The sequence below is a fragment of the Falco cherrug genome, chromosome 4 (genome assembly GCF_023634085.1).
Source record: "Falco cherrug isolate bFalChe1 chromosome 4, bFalChe1.pri, whole genome shotgun sequence".
NCBI classification, from domain to species: domain Eukaryota; kingdom Metazoa; phylum Chordata; class Aves; order Falconiformes; family Falconidae; genus Falco; species Falco cherrug.
In genome coordinates, this window is record NC_073700.1 from 16,457,331 (window position 1) to 16,478,482 (window position 21,152).

General features: G+C 49.5%; 1 protein-coding gene across 1 annotated transcript in view; it reads right to left on the minus strand.

Moving 5' to 3' along the window:
• The window catches only part of PRICKLE2 (prickle planar cell polarity protein 2), a 109,069-nt gene extending 88,284 nt beyond the window's left edge, over positions 1-20,785 (minus strand). The window contains exons 1-2 of the mRNA XM_055709715.1: positions 20,695-20,785; positions 20,279-20,364 (exon numbers count right to left, since the gene is read on the minus strand). Coding sequence (XP_055565690.1) covers positions 20,279-20,364; positions 20,695-20,736 — 128 coding nt within the window. The 5' untranslated portion in view covers positions 20,737-20,785. The remainder of the gene's footprint in view (positions 1-20,278; positions 20,365-20,694) is intronic.
• Positions 20,786-21,152: the final 367 nt, after the last annotated feature.

The window sequence follows — 21,152 nt, forward strand, 5'->3', positions numbered from 1 at the left end:
TGAGTGCTTAAGGCGGCAGTTGGCTGGAAAAGGCTTTGTGCACGGATTTCCATGGGGGGAAAAAAAGGGGATTTTCTGTTATAATTTCAACACTGATATTTTGAACAAACAAGCCCCTTTTCTTTTGTTCTCCTTTCTTGGAGATGTTGCAGCACGCACACGGGACATGAGGCTCAAGGCAGCATCTCCCGCAGAGCAGTTACATCCCCCCACGGACCCAGGGTCCTCCCCAAGAGGAACAGAAAAAGAACAGAAATAAAGCTCTTTACAAAAAGCCACCACTTTTGAACCAAGACCTGGGCACCTGGAAAGCTGAGTTGACCAAAAGTCCCCACATCGCTTCTATAAAATGTGGACCTGGTTATCTTCTGGGTGGCTTCTCTCTCTCCTCCTGCTTCTGGCAACCCAGTGCCAAAGCCTGCCTAGATAGCAGCTCAAGGGACATGGAGCTGAGAGGTTGGCCCCTCACCCACAGCTAGACTGTGCACCCCACGTAAGCTGGAGGGAGCTCCTGGCCTCCATCTGTCCCCAAAGTTTGGGAGAACATTTCCAATCAAGGTGCCATGGACTCATGCAGCCCTCGTTATGTCATGCTCCAGTGCCAGATGTCAGCCCAGAGCTGTTCATGCAGTCAAAAAGCCTGGTTATCCTCAAACCATCCCTGCTAACAGCAAGTCTCTTAAAAAAAAATAAAAACGATTATTTGTACAACTTTGGGCAGGCGGTTGTTCACTTCTGCTGAAGAATGCCTGCGATTTTTAAATGCTTTCCAAGAAAAACCTTTTCATTCACTTTACCTGCAACCAAAAAGCTTTTTTCTTTATCAATTAGAAATCTTGATTACAGATAAACTGATGAGAGAACCCATTTGCCTATAGTAAATCTGCTACCGCTACTATACTATAGGCCAAAAGGGAAACAGGTATGACTTGCCTGAGCTTCCACATGCTGCTTTGAGAAGAAACGTGGCCATCAGTGTGGCCCCAGTGCTGGCACGGACCTGTGAGCAGCCTGGGACGGTCCTTCCCTCTCACCTTCCCCACTGGCAGGCTGAGGATGGTGTGACCTCGCCAAAGGAAGCTAACCGGCTTCAAAGCAACCCAGGCGAGGTGGTCCATGCAGGGGCACCCAGCCGTGGCAAGTGATGCTGCAGGTGCCAAAAGTTCATGAGGCCTCAAAGGGAGAACAGACAGCTTGCAGGACAGAAAGGCACCCCAGGACACCAAATACCTAGAAATCATGCTTGGCACAGAAACCCGAGCTGGAAATCCTTTGGCTGTGGGAGAGCACTGGAGAGATGTTCATGCTGTTCTCTTCCTAGCGTTGCCACAAACCCTCCCGTTTACCTGACTCATCACCTCCTCCTCTCCACTCTCAGGTTGTGCTCAGCTTTGTGTTCCATGAACCAGAGCATCTCATAAACCACCAAATTCCACTAAAAAACCAGACAAGCAGACAGTAAAGAATAGAAACACTACATTTGAGGAGTCATCCCTTTTGCTTCCAGACACTTGTTAGACCTGTTTTTCCCCCCCAAGCTTTAGCAGGTTACAAGCACCAAGGAAGTTTTACCAAGAAGTTTTTCAACCAAGCCCAACATTAAATAAAGCTCAAATTCACGGGACGCTCTACATAAACCCAGCAGGGACATAATGTGGCACGAGGCACTTGCAAAATCCACTTTGGAAACCCACAGAGGTGCTTACAAAGATATCTACCCCAATCGAAGTGATTTATATTTTTCACGAGTGAGCAATTCGCTTACTAGGAAAGAGACAAATTTAATTTTTAATTTGATCTCCATCAAAACAATATTTTCTCGTTGCTATGACAGCTGAAAGGAAAACCTCTTACCTCGGCGACAGCCAGCGAACGGCATTGCCGTACGTCCCCCAGCAGCAGCCGCTCGGGGAGGGAGCGCCGCCATGTGCATCATTTTTGGCTCTCCGTGTCTTTGATTTGATGGGGATTTTTAAAAGGACACACTGAAGCCAAGGACTAGAAAGCCTCTTTGGAGAGGCTGTGGGGAAACAGCTACAAAACACGGGAGCCTCGTCATGCCTGTGGGACCACGGACCCACCAAAGCCCTGTGGATTCTTCCAGGGACCCCCTGGGTTTCCCATCCAGCTCCAGGGACCAGCTGCCTTGCACCATAACCCAAGCTGCACCTCCAATCCAAGATGCACAGTGCTGGGAGGGGAAAAAGAAGACATCTGCTGACCATCAGTAGATATGGCAAGAGTCCAACAACAATAACAGAAAGGGCTTAAATACATAACCGTTTCTTTTCCTTACACTCCTCCATGGCTACCAGCCTCACAGTACTGAAGAAGTGCCCCGATGAATAAATATCTTCTTTCCCTTAGCAACAGTTAGCAACAGAGTCAAGGCTGGTTGTTTTTTTTTTTTCCTCCTTGCTCAAAAGAAACACATCTCAATCTAACACAGACGATTTAAACGGCAATAAATATAGGACGTGGGTGTAATCAAAAATCGCTGAAACGCAAATCACACTTTTTAGCCTGGGTTATTTTAAAGCACAAGCAGAGCTGCCAATGATCTGTAGAAAGAGTGTGGAGAGGGCATGAGGGGAAAGGAAAAATGCAGCAAGATTTTAGGGGAGGACAGAAAGATACTGTCCATCCCTCCTGAGCAAAGCCCAGGCCAGGAACAGCGATGACACTCTGACGTTTGCCTTCAGCCTTTAGCACAATTTGAGTTTCTGCAGCAGATTTCTCTTGTCTACAAACTGCAAGGGTCGCATATAGTCAAAAATCTGTTAAATGCATAACCCCGGCACACAGCAAACATATTCTTTTCACGGCTCTATTCCTTTAACAGTTCATTTAAGACGTCTGCCTTGCATTTTTCCATTTGGTGTTGGGAAAATGTTTTCTTTCACCTGGCGTAGAGCCCAATTCAACAGAAAAAGAAAGCCCTCCCCGTTTCCATGGGGCCCTGCAGTATAAGACACAGGACTAATTTTACCCTTAACTGGGCACCTTTTGGCTCTGTCACCAGGTATTTCAGCTCCTTCCCTTTTGCCCAGGTTCTTTTCTTCCCCTTGGCACTTAGAGGATGAGTTAATCTTTTGCTGGTTCCTTGCTGCTACTGGCAAGGGCAATCCCCTACCACCACCACCACTTCTGCTCCTCCAAGCATTGTCACCCACCACCACCACCCCTGCTGCCTGTGCAAGCACCCCACCTGCAGCCCACCCCATCCCACCTCTCCAAGCCTTGGTCCCAAAGAAAGCAAGCCTCTGCTGCCACCATCCCAGCAAAGCGCCGTGAGATGCGGATCTAGCTGGGTTTTCGGTAAAACACACTCACTGCTCTTTCTCCACCAAGAACAATATTCCCGATTTCCCTACAAATCACAATGCCTTAAACAACAGGAATCACAGCTAGACCACAGAACGCAGCCTGGTTTCTACCCAAAACCAAACCAAAGCCAAATATCGCTAATTGCAAAACAAACCCATGGTGTGGTCCTGCTGATAACGCATTGCTAGAGGGTAGCTGGAGGGCCCAGCAGTCCCATGGGGAAAACCTGCTCTTCGGGATGCCTGGCTCCTGCGGATACAGGGCGGGGGCTGGGGTGGGGGGGAGATGGTGATAGAGCCAGGCAGCCCCAACACACCCAGATTTTATTTCTCTAGAGACCCAGAGAGATAACAGCATTTTGTTCCTGCTGTCTGAGGTTTTCAGGATAAAAGATTGTTTCTTTTTTTTTAATTGAAGCTGAGGCCGACAGAAGGCAGCTCTGCAGCCCAGAAAGCCCAGCTCCCCGGCTGACGCTGCACAACGCCACATCCCCTTCTCCACCCTGTTCTAACCTAATAATGGAAACCTATCAGGTGCTTTCCCCTAAATAGCTACGGACTTCAGGGAAGAAGTCCTCTCCTTGGTGATGCACCAATGGCTCATTCCCATCTCATCCACCATCAGGACAGGACATGCACTGCAACGCACATCGCAAGGCCACGCTGTATGGATTTGCAGCTAAAATGACTCAGTAGAATTATGTCAGCTGTGCCACCTGAGAATTGGGCTGCTTCATGTTTATCTACAATATGTAGATATTTAAATCCCTAAGCCTGAAGTAAAATAATTTAGAAGCTCCAGCTATAAAAGATCTGCTCCCAAATCCTCATCGCTTTTCAATCCTAGTCTCAAACACATTATATTCTTTTGCATTTAATGTGCCCTTAAGGTGGGGATTAGGTAGGCATTTGATTGTGTCTTTTATGTTTATAGCAATTCATTTCCAAACCTTTACAAACTTTAATTAAATGCTACATTTTTACTGCCTCGTCCTGAATTGAGATAGAGCGGCAGAGAAAAATCTGTCCTCAAACAGAATTTACATTTCTAAAGCACCTTTTTCTGCGCGAGCACCTCGAGGCTACTGCACAAAATCATCCTGAGCTGCCTTAAGATGTATCAGTGCAGACATCAAAGCAGCTCTAATACCGAGCCTCACACAGACCGGCAGACAGCTGAGATCACTACGTTCACAAGCAAGAAATAAAACAGTTCCTGCCAAAACCAACCACTGATCCCCTCAAAAGGTGGCCACGGGGAAAACGAGAGCAGCAGCCAAACCCCAGCAGTAAAACCCAACCTTCACCTTGGAGAAAGCTCGCAGGAAGGCCTGGTAGCCAAAAGCATGGTGGTTGGCACAGCGCTCCATCCAGCCCCACAGCCTGTTTTTATGAGCATCCCTATGCATGAGAGGAGGCACTGTTGCATTCCCGTGAAGCCGGAGGGGAGCTGAGCAACCCCAGCGAGGAGGAGAGCTCAGCACAAGCAGCTCCCCAGAGTTGGGAATGACCAACCCATCCCTAAAGGTACTTGACTGTAAAGACTTCCAGCGATTGGGAAATGTAATGCCATTTCTCTAAAATCTGGACCCTCCTGTTAGCACTGGTTGCAATCGGAGTCATCCCATCCCTGGCGCAGCAAAAGGCCACGCAGTGGTGTGCATCGTCTCTGCAGTCATTTTGCAGAGGGGGGACAGTCCAAAATTTGTCCCTGTTTGGTATTTAGGAGCTGAGAGATTGGATTTGAAGCCAAATTTTAACTGCAGGTTGGAAATTGGGAAATTACCCCATTTTAAAGCCTGGATGCAGCAGAAACTATCTTCAAGAACTGTCAGATCAAAAAGACACAGATCTCGTAAGATTAGCTGAGCTCTGCAGCTTTGCCCTTTTTGAGCCAAGATAGAAGAATGATATCAAATTTTTATCAACTGAGAAAGTCAGGCCTAGCTTGAACTCCACCCCATCTCTGCAGCCCATCAGAACAAATTCAAACTGCACAAGGAGAATACTGAAAAGATTTATTTAAAAATCTCACAGGTCAGATAGCATCAAGGTTGAAGCTGCAGACGTTCCTGTGTACAGGCATACAAAACACTGAACTGGTAGCAAGATCCCCATTTTCTGATTTCTTGCAACTGCCTGCCTTTCCCTTCAATGGTACGAAGGGGTTCAGCATCCAAGGATGCTGTGCCTTGTTTGATGCCTGCCCATCCCATGGGCTTCGGGGTAGCACGGGGAGAGGTGATCTCTGCAGCTACAGACAGTGCATGAAATCCACCTGGGCTGGCAGGCACCCCAGCTCCCCGTGCCACAGCCCACTTCAAGCTCTTTAAACAGCTTGGGGGGTGGGATTTAAATCATTGATCAGCCTTCTGCTTGCCCTCTGTGCTGGGCTGAAATTTCACTCGTTGGGTTACCATGGTTAGAAATGCTGCGTGTGCACGCACTGTCCCGCCGCTGCGAACTCATCCATCACCCACATCCAAACGGCTTAACCTCCTGGATCACACAAAGGCGTTTCCCAGTGAGAACCACCGTCAGGCCAAATTTCATCCTTCTAGCTGCAGTTGTTGCCATTGAAGAGCATCAAGAAGATGTAAAACTATATTTTACCTTGCCTAAAATGCCCTGCAAAGGCCAGACAGTTTTTATTCAAAGGCTGTCATCACAGGTCTGGCACTGAGGATCACTGTCCAGGTCCCTGGGAAATTCACGGCACGTCTCCCAGTGCATTCCCCAGGGCCAGGATTTCATCCCAGACTTGGAAGAGCTCAGGCCAAACAGAAAGTTTACATAGTTCCTGCATGCGCTCGAAGCGAGCGGCTGGAGCAGAAAGCCAGCGTTTCACAGCGCTAGCAGCCCTGCAAAATTTTACAAGACACAACCCTCACGTTAGAGGATCCATTTCTTTCTTCATAAAATATATTGGGCCTTTCCACAAACTCCTTTTATTGGTCCGTTTGGCTACTCGCTCCTTTTATGAACTACTCAAGTTCCCGGATCATCTGGAAAAGCCCAGGAAGACGGCCGACCTGGATCACAGTGCCGTGCTAGCCATCGGTAACATCCCTGCTGCCACGGCTGGGGCACGGGTCGCGACCGCACGGAAGAGAAAAGCCAGCAGACAGGGCAGCTGGATTTCATCACCTTCAAGGAAGCATGCAGCATCTTTTTAACTTGTTTTTTCTTACTGCCTACAAAGTTCCGGAGACACAAAGCTGACAGAAATACCCCAAGCCCAGGTGCCTTTTGCCTCAGTGCCAAATCCACTTGGCAGCAAATAAGCAGTTAAGACCGGGAATTTTTTTTACCAGCCTCCTACATCTCTTCCATGGGGGTCCTTTAATGGATACAGTTAAGGAGCAATCTTGCACGGAGGTCCACATGCTAACATAACAACATATTTTAACTGTGTATTTAAGTAGTTTCATTTCTATTGACATTGGCTAAGGTGAGCCTTAAGGCTCACCCGTCTCTCACACAAGGCTGGGCTGCCTATGAACGCAGCCTTTCGAGCTACGTGTTGCCAAATCTCCTTTAACGACAGCAAGCCTGCAAAACATCTCATAACCGTCATGTCCCAAGGAGATGGGGGCCTGAAGCACTTGGTGTGTGCTAAGTTCAGTGCTTTGTGGCACGGTCAGTGCTGAAAAAAGACCAGTGAAGCCTTACAAGAGAGGAAAAGCCAAGCAGCACAAGCAGAAGCGTGCCTGGCTCCGCACGTCTGCTCCAGCCCAAAAACCTGGAGCTGGTGGGGCAGGACTGGGGTCCTGCAGTTCAGGCTGTGGTGCTGCGTCTTGCTTTTGCTCCCAATTCCAGAGCTGCAAGAGTTCATTCCCAGTAGCGTTCTCCCAGTATCTCCCAGCCCACCATCCCAGGCAGGAGCATCTAACTGGTGGTGGCAGCACCGGGCTGCTCTCACAGCTCCAAAACACGCAATGCAGGAATCGCTGTAACAGGACAAAACAGCCCTTTCCCAGAGCCCGGCTCCAGGGACACTTCAAGAAAAGCAATTATCCAGGCACATCAATATAACAGCATTTTTATCCTAGTGAGAAGGTGCTTTACAGCACACAGGCCAGCTTGTACCCTTGAAATTACTCACGTATTTCACGTCTTAGCTGTACCAGGCTCTTGTGAAATAACTAGGCAAGGGCAAACGCTGCTTGCGACAATCCCATGGCGAGGCTGTTTTAAGCCCTATAACAAGGAGCTCTGCTGCCCTCCCAAATAGCAGGGGCTACTGAAAAAAACCCCTTATTATTGTAATCTTGGATTACTCCCTACCACCCAAATCCATTTCATCTTAATTAGTGCCCATTATTACAAAGCCCCTCCAACATTTCCGTATTTCTCTGATCATTAAGAGTCCACAGCTACTCAGTAGCAAAATCCACCCAGATGTGTATTTTGCATAAACTGGTTATCTTGAACCACGTGCCCTCTCACTCTCGTTACGGGCCCCATATTTTATACAACAGTGTTGCAGGAGCACTGCTTTGAGAGATTTAGATTAAACCCAATCCAAGCAGCTTGCTGGGGGAGACAGAAGAAATCCCAATTCCTCTTGAGTTAATGACTAAAATCTGAAAATTCAGCATGGCATCATACAGTTTCACCAGAAAACACATCATCCCAAAGCACAGCACAAAATCAAGCTGCTCTGAATATTTTAACAGTGCCACAGCAAAGCCAAAAGCCGAGCACGGACTTGGCGTTGCAGTTCTTTATTCTTTCTTAAAAGAAACAAAAGGCGTGCTGAGAGTTCAATGAGAAACACGTCTTAGTAGTGTCTGTGCAATTAGTTACGGGGGGTAAAAAAAAAAAAAAAAAAGTCCATTTCTGTTGGAAAAAACCTTATTACACAAGGCGAGGCCACAGTCTCCATGAGTGGCCCTGGACAATTAAGCACTCTGTACTTGCAGGATGGGGTCCCTCACTAGCAAGCCGGCATTTCATCTTCCATTTAATGATGCTCCAGCCAGCATCCATTCCTGCCGCCTCACCCCATGGCCAGGGCTGCTTCCTGCTTCAGCCACCAAACTCACCATTTTTTAAGTTTTCTGAAAGAGCTGATAACGCCTAAGGTGAGGATAAGAATCATCTCAAGGACTTTCACAAAAACCCTCTGTACAGCCAGGAATAAGACCACAGCACTGTGAAGTCCAGCCCCAAACCCCCCAGCCCCACGTGTGCTGCTGCTTTTCTAGAATGAAGGATTCATAATCCCACATACTCCAATATTATTCGTCTTTCAAGACCTTTCCTTGACTTGGGGTAGTTCCCAACATCGTAAGATGTCTCCAGACTCCGTGTCTTTGCAAGGAGGAGGAAGATTGCAACCCTTCACTAGCTGGGGCCTCTTCATTTTCCCCTCTCAGCATGCTTCAATCCCCTCTGAAGCTTAACGTAACACCAGGCTGAGCATTAATCAACACAACATGCGCTTCATCCAACTTCAGCAACCACTACGAACATTTAAGTTTTATATTATGTGCTGGGATTATTTTTATATATATGCCACCCCATGTCTTTATATATACACGCTCACACACATATATAAGCAAACACACACATAGAGAATTTCATTTCTGCAAAATATAATTTAAGCAGAGTGATGTGTTTTGTTTTTTTCACCCTTCAGGCAGCCAGGAGCAGCAGCCTCCCAGAGCAGCGATGCCGAGTGCCCTCTGCTGTACATGGACACAAATGCTTCTTTGTTTAAAAAGGTTTATTATTTATTTATTTTTTTAATACTTGTAACTTTACCTTGGACAAAATACTTACTAAAATCACGTTTGATCATTTTGAGAGCAACATGCAACACTAATGCCACCGGGTTTCTCCTGTCAGACTGAAAAATTCATGTCTCCTATAGGTTGCATCGGCAGAAAGTAAATAGTCTGGGCTGGAACTGCACAGAGTATGGTGTTAAAATGTTTTATTTATACAATTGAAAACAGCAAAGGGAAACCAGAACAAACAATATAGCTTTATTATTCAGGCATTTATCAGATAGCCTTCATACTTCAGCAAATCACACATCTACTAGGTGTACAAGCTGAAACTATCACATGGCAACATGAAATCATTTTTCTTTTGTAAAGCGGCATTGTCCCTGCTACTGGAAGGAAAGATACTATTAAAACGTATTCAAATATATGTATTTGAAACTGCTACAACTTGTAATAAATTATGCACTTGATATTAAAAACCCAAGCTACGCCTCACAAAGCTGACTTAAGAATATTAACTTTTATAGTCTTTTCATGTTCCAGCTCTTCTCAAATCTGACATTTAAAGGGGCTGCCTTTACAGCATCTGGCCTTTAAGGCATCAAATGCAGATTTAACACAGCACGGGCACATCTCCATGCGGAGCGTTGCCATTTGGCAGGTGAGCAGAGGAAGGGAATCAGCCTTGTCTCTGCCCCAATTGCCACTTCTTCAAACGTGGCGTCATCTTAAGCAAAAGCCTGACTCCGTAGAGTTGTGGGGTTTGCAAACACAAGGATTAAATCATCTGCAAAGAGCCAGGGCAGGTTATAAGCCCAGCAGCATCTCTGCCAAGGGGGCCACCTCCACCCAAGGCAGATGGGTCCAAGACCAATTGGGTCTTCCCTCACGGAGCAAAGCCTGCCACAACAAGCACCCAACGGCTGGGGGAGGACAGAGCAGCGCCACATGGCACTCAGACATCAAAATCCCAGCTATTGGCATCACAATGTATTTTCTCCCCCCTCCACTTCGCGCTCCCGCAGAAGGAGACATCTTTTTTTAACCTGTCTCTGTGCAACACCTCAGCTCCACAAGCGGGACCCATCTGCTCCACAAAGTGAGGTGGGTGCACCTCCACACTGCCCTCGGAGGGCGGGAGGGGGTCGCTGGGGTCCCAGCACCCATGGGTGCAGCCTCCAGCGATGCCCAGGCCCCCGGGTGCTTCCACGCAGCCACCCCATCCCCGTCGGCGGATGAGCTGGCTGTCGACCAGCACAGCCACACCGGCACAACTGGTTCCCCATCCCTTCCCCGACTCACTGCAAACCCTCTCCATTTCCAACATTTGTATTCCCTTCACGGCTTCGATTTCCTAAGAGGCAGCAATACCCAGGAAAAACAACCCTCCTCTTAGGCCCTCCTGTAACATGTCCGCATGAAGCTGATCAAAAATATTCCAGTTTAATTTTTTTAAATGCAATCCTTTACCCGCATTTCTCCCAACAAAATGTTGGTATATTTTAGTAACTTTTCATCTTGCTCTTCTCAGGGATACTTGTCCTAGATTCCCTGTCTTGGTTGAAGGCCAAGCATCACTAGCTGAGCCAGAGGGAATATAAAAGCATCTTTCTAAGACGCTATAGAAAGGAAGAAGAATTGGACCCTGGGAGCCAATTCACTTTCATGCCTTGGGTATTTAAGGATCAAACACGCTTTTGTGAGCTGACACAAGGTAAAAAGGTGTCTTTGAGACTTTAGGGTGCCTAAAGAAGCCTCTGAAAGCATCTTTTTACCAACTAGAGTACAAGAGAAAACCAGGAGCAGCAATGCATCCTGGAGTTCGGCTGCTGAGCCCCTGGGGACAGGCGTGGAGGGGACAGCCAGGCTCACCAGCCATTCCTGGTGGCACCACAAGTGAGGAGCAGTTGCAACCCCTGTGCTGCTTGCAAAGCAAACAGCTGAAGGCAAGGAAACAAGAACCACCCAAGACATGCTGGGGAGGTTTCCTATGGTTACTGCTGCCATGGAAATATTTTTTTGTTGGCTTGATCTAAATAATATCTGGCTCCTTGGCTGCAGTATGCTTCCTGCAAGGATGGGCTGGATCCTTAGACCTGCACCCTGCTACTGGGGTGCAACTGCATCGAGCACTGGCCACCTCTGAGCCGGCCCAGGAACATCTCAAACCCAAGCTGCTCAGGGCTTTGCTCTTGGCTCCCCGGGGACCCGTGTCTTCGTTTCAAGGAGAAGAGGAGGAGGAAAGAAAGTGTGTGTGTGGGGAAGACATCTTTTACTAATTGCTCCCAGCTGTGGCCAAGCAGCTCCCATCTCGGCTGCCAGAAGCTGCAGCCGGCGGGGAGAGCACTGGGATGAGCGGTCCCACTCTCGAGGGGCTCCAGAGCAAGAGAAATCCCTCGCAGGGAGAGGAACTCTCCTCCATCCATCCATCCACAGGCTCTGCGTAGGGATTTCAATAATTATATTTATATACTCCCCTTATCAGCAAGAGCAGCCATTATGTCTTTTATCACCACGGCGGCAGCATCTGCACAAGGGCAATTGATAGGGGATGAAGTATTTGCTGCGATGGCTGAGTACAAAGTGCCTCCCCCTCCATGGTAAGAATAATAATTGTAATACTTAGCTCTCAAAGTGTTAAGCTCCAGCATCAGGACCCTGCAGAGAGCAAAGAACCACAGAGGGGAAGAAAAGAAACAGCCCCTCCAGCAGCAGAGAGGAGCACCCTGAATTTTATATACGCCTCTCGGCCCCAGCATCAATGAACCTGAGCAAGGCTGTGGCCAGCAGCCACCTCAGGGCTGCACGGACGCATGCCCGGAGCCTGCGAGGACACGACAGCCCATGAGAAAAAGGTTCTTTACAGCCATGCTCAAGAGGCTTAACCCTGAAATTAGTTTTCCTCGCATCAGACAATTCTGCTAATGTTACAAATTCCTCCAACATTAGATAGTGACCACAGAGATACTGCATGCGCAGGGAAGAGCCCCCAGCCCAGCTTTTCCCCACCGCGGCTAGGAGATTATTCATCAGAGAAAAAAAGCAAATACCCAAATGAGCATCACAAATTGCAAAACCATCTGCCAAAGGTCTCAGCTGATACTAGCGGCCATCCTTAAGCCTGGTGATAGACTTACAAGCCAGACAATGAAAATGCAATTGATTATTTGTAGAGTGACTCACTGGTGTAATAAGGATGGATTACTGGGCGGGGAGAAGAATGTCTTTAAAAAAAAAAAAAAAGACTGCAGATTGATTTCTTAAAGACAAACAGAAAGGGAACAATCCCCCCAAAAAAACTCCTGAAAGCACTGAACAGCCCTCTACAATGGAGAGCAACAAAGAGGAGGGCAGCGCTCGTTGGGGCGCCCGAATAGCTGCACCCTGGCCCCCTCCAGCCAAGGATCTCTGGTACCAGCCTTTATCCATCCAGTTCGGCTTTCTTTCCAAATTGGTGGCCAGGAGCTTTTTCTTTCACGCCGCACTGCACTCGTGACAAAGGCCTGTTGCAAACCCTCTACTAAAGGAGTAGGAGTTTTCCCTCCCTGCCGAACACGTGCCGCATGCCCCGGACAGGCGATCACAGCCGCACGCAGCACCGCCGGGGCTCTGCGCTCTCTGGTGGGACACATCCCACTGGGACAGCGGGCTCTGCGCACTCCTCTGGAGCCAGCAAAGAGGACAGAGAGGGCTGAGGCCATGGTAGGGCAGTAAAACTCAGAAAGTGGATGGGGATGCCAAGGGCAGGGATGACAGCCCAGCTTTGCATGCCATGGGACCGATGCAACCCACCACCTCCCACCTCCTCCCTCTCCTCAGCTCAGCAGAGGCTTCAATAACCGATTTAACCCATTACCCTGGGTTTCGGGGGGTATGCACAGGGAGCTCAGGACCTTATGCACCCAGCAGCACAGAGCTGTTAAATCAGTTTGCCACATCCCACTAAATCAAAATCACACCCTATGCAGCAACCAAATCCATAACCGCATCCTCCAGCACCGACGGGCTGCTTGAAGGAGATCCCCGCTGCAAGCCAACCCACCCTGCTTCTGAGTTTTGCAGGTCTGTCTCAGGCAATGCCACCCCGAAAGGCTCTGTGAGGGACCCCTGCTTTGTCAGTGTCCACCAGCACAGCCCAGTGGCAAAAGTACTGGGAAAGCACTTGCCAGCCACTGTTCTGCCTTCACAACAGCAAGCCCCACTCGTTCACAACAGGCAGATAACACATCGCTCTTTGCACGCTAAGGAGCAGCTATAGTCACTTTTCCAAAGGTGCAAAAAAACCCCACCAACAACTTTTTGTTTGGTCTAGGAGTAACTATCAGGTAAAGTCAGCAATTGGTGTTTGTCCGCCGCGCTCCCTCCATCATCAGTGTCATTCACTATCACTCCAGGAACAGAATAACCCCCCAAAAAAACCCACAACACGTCATTAGTGACTTTAACCCCATTCACAAAACTAGAATTGCACGAGGCTGCTTTAAAACAGACAGAAAATATACCCGGCACTTTCTCTAGGAGAAATTCTGCTTTTTTGGCTTTTGCCGGCAGCTCAGCTGCGCTGGAGCAGGGCTGAGCCGGCTGCAGAGCAACTCCAGTTAAAGCAGCTGCAGACTAGGGCTCTGTGTTCAGCTGAAATTTAATCAAGAAGCATCTCAAACTCCTTTGAGTTCTTGCAATACAATCCTGAGTGGCTTGTAAAGGACTTCAAACAGGCTCCCCAGGCTTGCCCGGAAACAAATACATACCTCACCTGCTCTTTTGTACATCACAATCAAAAAATTAAAGAATTTATTTTAGGCTTTTTGCCAGGGACAACACCGCCTCCGATACTGTAATGCTCTGTTACAGCGGATAGTGTGTCCCTCAGCCAACACAAACAGGACACCTTATCAGTCTTGGCTGGTTTAAGTGCTGTTTCAGCAGCAGGGCATGAAGACGCGGAAGGGACAGGCCAAAAAACTGGTTGCAACTGTGTGCTTGACATTTATGAACAGATAAATTGTCCCAGGGCGGGAGGGAGCTCATCCCCACACTCCAACCCACCCAAAGCCCCACCCCGATGGCCCGGCTGCCCTTTGCAGAGATGCTGTGGGAAGGGTGGCAGCAGCACGAGCCACCACTAGTTACCCTGCTCTCTACCTACTGCCACAGGGGTTGAAAACTCAAAGAAAAAGCAGACCCTGATTTTTCAGACACTTACACAAGTGCCTAATCTCACAGGTGTGAGTAAATAGGACAGCTGAGGTCATTTATGCCAAGCAAAGTGGATGCTCCAGCATTCTCCGGCACTGAGCTGCAGCATGCAGAGCAGCCACTCGTACCACATCACCCTGGGCACAGAGGCCGAAGGACAATGACTTTGTCAATAAGTAACCTGGCAGGGAACAACTTCTCCTTCCTGAACTGCTCATGACAAAACAGAAAAAGCAAACCAAAACCAACCCCCCCCAAAATACCCCAAACCCAAACCACTAAAAAAAAAAAAAAAAAGCTAAGAATACCAAACCTTTTGTGAAAGGCTTACAATCAGCAGAATAAAAACACTTTGGATTTTTTTTTCATCCCCTCCACCAGGATGACAGCATCCTTGGGACACAGGTGACTCCTACCCACCCCTGGGAACAGCAGCCTGCTTGGCCCCTCTGCAGTGCCTCAGGAACACCGGCATGGACCGCACCGACGGAGTTTTGCCTATTTCAGCAGGTTCCCCACTGCAAAATGAAAAATTTGCTGAAACCCACCGGGCCTGGTACAGTTCACTGTGGCAGCAATACAGACATAAGCCCGTTCAAGATAACGTATTGCTATTCTCACATCTCCAAAGCCTTTCAAATAAACATGCAAGGAAGTGTGGAATATCTGAATCCTAAAGGAGAGAGGCGCACAAAGTGTGTTATTCATGAAAGGGAAAAAGCTGGGAGCGTGTGTGTGAAAGATACATAACCTACGAAAAATGCTGAAAACATATGGAAGCAATAATCTGTACTTTTTTTTTTTTTTAAAGTAGAAACAAATGCTTCAGAATTTGGTGTTATTCATTCACATGCTGCGTTACAAATATTATTGTTTCTGCTCTTTGGATGAAGCACCAGGCATCAACCTGGAGACTCAAATGTGCCCCGGGATGCGTATGCAAGCCTGCTGGGATGTCCTTCCCGCGGGCAGGGCTAGCACCAGGCAAACACAGGTTGAGGCTGCAAACACACAGAGTTTCTCATTGCTCACCACACACAAGCAGACGATGTCCATCGCGCCGGGCACTGGACAAACACACAAAGCAAACAAACACCCACTGCCACTAGCAACTCCCTGCCTACAGTCAACAAGGCAGAGACAGGAGTTGCAAAGTGACCTACCCACCATCACCCAGCAACATCAAACACCTCTGGGCTTCTGGTCATCCATCTCATTTACCAGGCCACCATCCCCAGACACACATCTCTTTTTCCTTGTCCATCAGCTGAGCCTCGTCCATAGGTTTTTGTGACCTAGTGGTCAATCACAACCCTTTGGGCTGATCTTGTATCATCTGGGATCTCCAAGTGGTCTCTCCTGGGAAGTTTGTCCTTGCAGGTGCTCTCAGACCCAACCAAGGCCAGATGAGATCAGACTTCTGTGGGACTTACTGCAGTAGACTATAGCGAGATGCTGAGCTATGGAAACAAATAAATGTTTGAAACAACCGTATGCACCAAAACTTCACTTGTTAATATCTAGTAATATTCGATATTAAGTCCACAGTCACATAAATTTTCCTTGGAAGGTAAGGGCCAGGCACCGTGGGCTGTACAAACACACACCACTGATATTAAGACCATGGCATGTGACAGCAACGCATGAAGAGAAGCAGATCTCTTCCCCACCAAAATGTGATTTTGAGGGACAAAGATTACGCAGTATATGCAAGAAAAAAGGAGACTCCAAGAAAAGAGGTGAAACAATCTCACACAAACTAAAACCCCAATAAGCCAGTCTTCATCTTTATGTCATGTTTGTTACTGTTATTTAAATGCTTCTGCAAACCAGGAGAATAACTATGGCAACAAAGACTTCTCCAAAGATTTTCAGACAGTATTTTAAAAATTATCTTATCTGCCACAGCATCTGAATGCCTTCCCTCTGAAATCAGCCGCATGCCACTGCCTCTGCAGGCTTTGCAAACCAGGTGGTACATCCTCCCTCCTCAAACCAGAGCGCAAACACCACCTCGGGATTTAGGTGTCCTGCATCTCCAGTTTTAGCTGGTGTTTTTCGAGGAGAAGGCAGAAAGCAGGGGACAGCAAGTTCTGTTGAATTGCAAGAGTATCATTTTTTGCAAGGCTTTCTCAAGAAGCCAACAAACAGTGCCTCTGTGTGCTAAACACATGCCAATCTTCCAACACGAAGGATCCGCTATTTTAAATACAGTACTAAAGCTGTAATTTTACTTCACCCAGAGTAAATCCAAAATTAGTTCTTCACAGTAGGCTTAACAGCAGCAAAAGCCACTCACTCCCTTCCTGGAGCTGCCAACCATTTGTCACCTTTAAGGTTTGCATATTCACACTAATTGCACCAGGACTAGGTTATAAATTCCCTTCCCTCCTCTCAGACCACCTCCCTCGAAGGCTTTTCTCTGCAAGACATTATGCAAAAGACACTCCTAATGGCTATTCAGTCACCAAACTCCAGTGACAGCTTTATTTAATGCCAAAGCTTGTTAACAAGCTGAATGGCACACAGTCTAACGTAATGCAGATCTGATTAGAAAACAGCAACTGGGCTCCTAAGGAGTTGCGAGATTTTTATTGAATTTGATTTCACTTTTTCCACACAAAGCCACCTTTCAAGTATCGACCTGTATTAATGAGGATTTGGTTATGTACACCCAGTTTCCATCCTCCAGACTGCAGCCCACACAGATGAATTTTTCAGTCCTTACGTACTTTACTGACAACCTACCATAAAAGCAAGCGACCTGATTAGAGGAACGAGTCATTTTGCTGTTCAGGCCACGAGAAATTTGGGTTACACTGGTTACAGGTCGATAGCCACATCCTCGCAGACATCACTGCCGAGGTGATGGGATTCAACCTTTGCAGACAAACCACTTTATTTCTCCTCTTTGGGGCTAAATGATTTAAACCCAAAACCTGAATTTCTGCCTTACAAGAGGCAGAGGTCTGTGGCACACAGGAGGCCTGAGAGCTTTGAGGGGGTAAGACACAGGCAGCGGGCTCTGGTTTAACCGTGCCTGTAACACCGGGTGTTTTCACCTCCCTGCTTCCACCACAATAGTCTTAAATATACCAACACCTTTACAGGGTAATTCACCCACTACCTTGAATTTGAGATTATAATTTCACAGCAAATTTAAGATGATTCAAAAAACAAGCTTTAAACCCAGGGACGTCTTTTTATTATTTAGCAATCCCCTCCCATCTTCTTTTTGCACATCACCTACAGTAGACAGACCAGCTTTATTCTGAAAAGAAAACAGTTCTGCAGCATACAATTTATTTTTGAGTGGCTTCCCTGTCTCTAGAAGTATGCATGTGCTTCCAGGAATGATAAATTCAGCCAACACTCAAAGCTATCTCCCCATCTGAGAAAAGTGGCTTTTAAGGGAATGCACGGGCACAGAAATCTTTGGCGTCTAACGAAGCAATTTGCCTGCTTGATGGAGTAGCCGCACAGATCACACCTAAAATCACAGGTAACTAGAAAATACGTGGTCCTGCATAATTACATATACGAAAATGCCTGTATCAGCAGTACTTTCAGTGCCTGTAAGCTCATAAATTCTTTTCCTTCTCCCCAAAGCATATCACCAGTTCCCATCTTCGACGCAAAAAAAGTCACATTTACATTTATCAGCAAAACTCTGCGAAAGGATTCTAAAAAGGCTTTCAAATCTCCAGTGGTTAATTGATCTGGGTTTGGATCCTTAATCTGTGGATCTCCTTGCAAACCCTTGTTCTCCTCCAATCTCATTCTGCACATTCAGGTGCCAGTGAGCATCCTCAGCAGCAGCTGGCTACACCACCTCACACACAGAGGACACAGGCTCCTCAGCACGTGTACAACCTACAGAACTACTATTAATAATTTGCCCACTTACATGACCCTGGCATTAATAGATCACTGGCTAATAAAAAATGAATGCACTTCCTCTCTGTTGTGTTCTGGCAAATAGGTTGCCTTTATTTGTTTTAATTGCCTAATCACTCTTATATCATGGCAATTAAACGTGAGTGTGTGTAGGAGAGCTCTCAGCTCCTACTGCTCCCACCTGGTGTAAGGTCTAACTTGGCATCGCCTGCACACTCATTGGGATGCAAACCTGGGGCACATCAGCTGCAATGACTCTGGGTGCTGACCCCCACTCATACCCGAAGGAACCCCCATCCCCCTCCTGCCCTGGGGGAGGTGACCCCTATCCTTTCCAAGAAAAGGCTGCTGGAATAATCAACACTGTTCTAGCCCAAATCCTTGCCTGTGTCCAGGGTCTCTCAAGAAGAAAAGGAGCCTCCTGCTCCACCTCCTCCTGCACATGGGGTTTTGCAGGATTTGTGCAAGAGGCACAGCATGCCAGTGCTGAGGGCACAACCTGAAGCGAGCCGCAGCACCGCTCTACTGACATTCCCCAAGCAGCTGGGTGTCTCTTCTGTTGGGCCATTTGGCCTTCGATGGGATGTTATCAAAATCACTCAATTCTTCACGAGCCACTGGAGAGTTGCACCCTCTGACATAATGAAACACAAACCACAGCACCTCATAAGTCCTTGGAACAGAGGAGAAATAGTTTTGGTGACCATGACTTTTCTTCTCATCGTACATGTGAAAGCTGTCCTTGACACTTTTAAGCATTATCAATTGGTTCTGCAAGAACACAAGGAAACCTGGGACAGCTCACAGAAGTTTTTATAAGCCCTGAAAAGAAGACAACTCAGAAGTGACCTTATCAATCTATTAACGTGGCAGATTCAGATCATTGGGAGGGTGTCAGGAGACCACAGCTCCTGCAGCCTAGGAGGAAAGGACACCTTCACCTTCCGAAGGTCTGAAGTGGGACATGGTGCACTTGGATGTGCCACCAGCACCTGTGGAAGGCCAGGCTGGAGGACCAAGGCCAGACTGGAGGACCATGGCCAGCCCCACCTGCTGCTGCACATCCCTCAAGGCAGACGGCAGCCCATGGACCCCACCCCATTGCACCTTGGAGCAAACGCCACTGGGAACAATGATTTGCAAGGCTGAAGCTTAAAATACAACTCGACGGGAATAAATCAGTGCCCCTTCCTGCTCTGACCCTATGCTTTAATCTGCTGAGACACAGCTCTGAGAAGTAGGGCAGGAGCTGGGAGGAGTGCCGAGCATGGCAGATGCTGGAGAAAAGGGTATACCCTATAAAATAAGGTTAAAAGGTCGCCAAGGGCTCCCTGGCCTATTAAGTGCGCACCAGCTCCCAGAGCCCACAGCACAGATTTAGTACGGCCAAGTCCCAGATCACCCATGAGCAAGAACATGTTTCTAGGCTGCGTAACGCCAGGAGGGGAGAAGGGGCTGGTCCAGCACGAGGCCAGGGCTCGCTCTGCCTCGTAGGCACCAGCACCGTCAGCGTTGTAAAGAGACGCAACAGAAATAGCCAAAAATACTTGTTAATTTTTACACATGCCTCACCCATTTTAATAGCTAAATCTCTGCCTGGCATCACTGAAAGGGGATAAATCCCAGCCTGGTGTCACGGGGGGGGGAGGCAGGAGTTTCACACAACGGTTTGCTGCAAAGCACAGGGCACCCTGCAGCCCCCACGGCACGTCCCCAGCCCAGCCTGTCCCCGCCAGGCAAGGCTGGCTCCAGCCCTCGGCAGGACCCGCGGCAGCAGGATGAGCCCCTGACCGCGGCTGCAAGGTGGTAATTACCAAACCAGTTACCCCAGTCGCAGGTCTGGCTCCTGCTGCGCCCCGCACCGGCGGCGGGCACAGGCACACCTGTGCTGCTGGCCGGGGCCAACAAACCCACCTGTGGCTCAGGAGCCGCCAGCCAGGGGGGGCAACATGGGTAAGGCTAACGCAAGTGCTCCCCAAAAAGCCACATTTGCACCCCAGATACGCGCAGGGTGGGGAGGGAGCCGCAAAAACCCTGCGAAGGCAGAGCTGGAGGGAGACCCGCCGGGGTCCCACTGCCCACAGGAGTGGGCGGATGGGGGACAGGGGTCTCGCCGGGCCTTACCTCCACTTGTGCAGGGCGAAGCCGGGACACTGGTCCCCGCAGGTGGTGCAGGGCTGGCCCCGCTCCGGCTCCCCCGACGCCGTCAGCTGCAAGGAAGCGCGGAAGTCAGCCCCGGCCGCCGGCAGCGGGACGGGGGGGACCGGGGGTGCGCACCCAGCGGCGGGGGGCCCGCCCGGGGAGAGGGGGTACCCGTGGGGAAAGGGGGCACCGCACGGCTGGGAGGAGGGGCAGGGGAGGGAGCGCGGCGGGGCTGGAGCCGGGGGCGCCCCCGGGAAAGGGGCACCGGGCGGCGGCGGGGGGGGACGCACGCACAGCGCCGGGGGCGCCGCCGGAGCGGGCGGCGGGACGGAGCCACAGGTTGTCGCGGGGCGGGGCGGGGGGCGAAGGGAGACGATCCCCCCGGCCCCGGCACTCACCGACCGGCCGGAGAGCCGCTTGCGGGAGCCACGGCCGAACATGGCAGCGCCGCGCTCCGCGGAGCCCAGCGCAGCCCAGCCCGAGTGCGCGGCAGCGGCCGCCCCGGCCCGCCCCCCCCGGCGGCCGCCCCTCCGCGCGCCGCCCCCGCCCCTCACCCCGCCCCCCGCCCGGCAGGCACCGCCCCGGGAGAGCCCGGCCGCCCCCCGCCCGCGCCCGCTGCCGTCACTCCGCTTCAGAGTTAACGACCCTCCGCCGCCCCTCCTGGCGCTGGCTGCGGCCCCGCCGCGCTCGGCCAGCACCGCAGGGCGCCCCTTACGCTCCAGAGCCCGGGTGTTCATAAACCGGGCGTCCCGAAGAGCGGGGGAGGCTTCTGCAGTGCTGAAGGGGCAGGCGCTGCAGCTACGCCTCTGAGCACCTTGCAGCTGCGCTGCATACGCAAACAGGCTGGGCTCCTGGT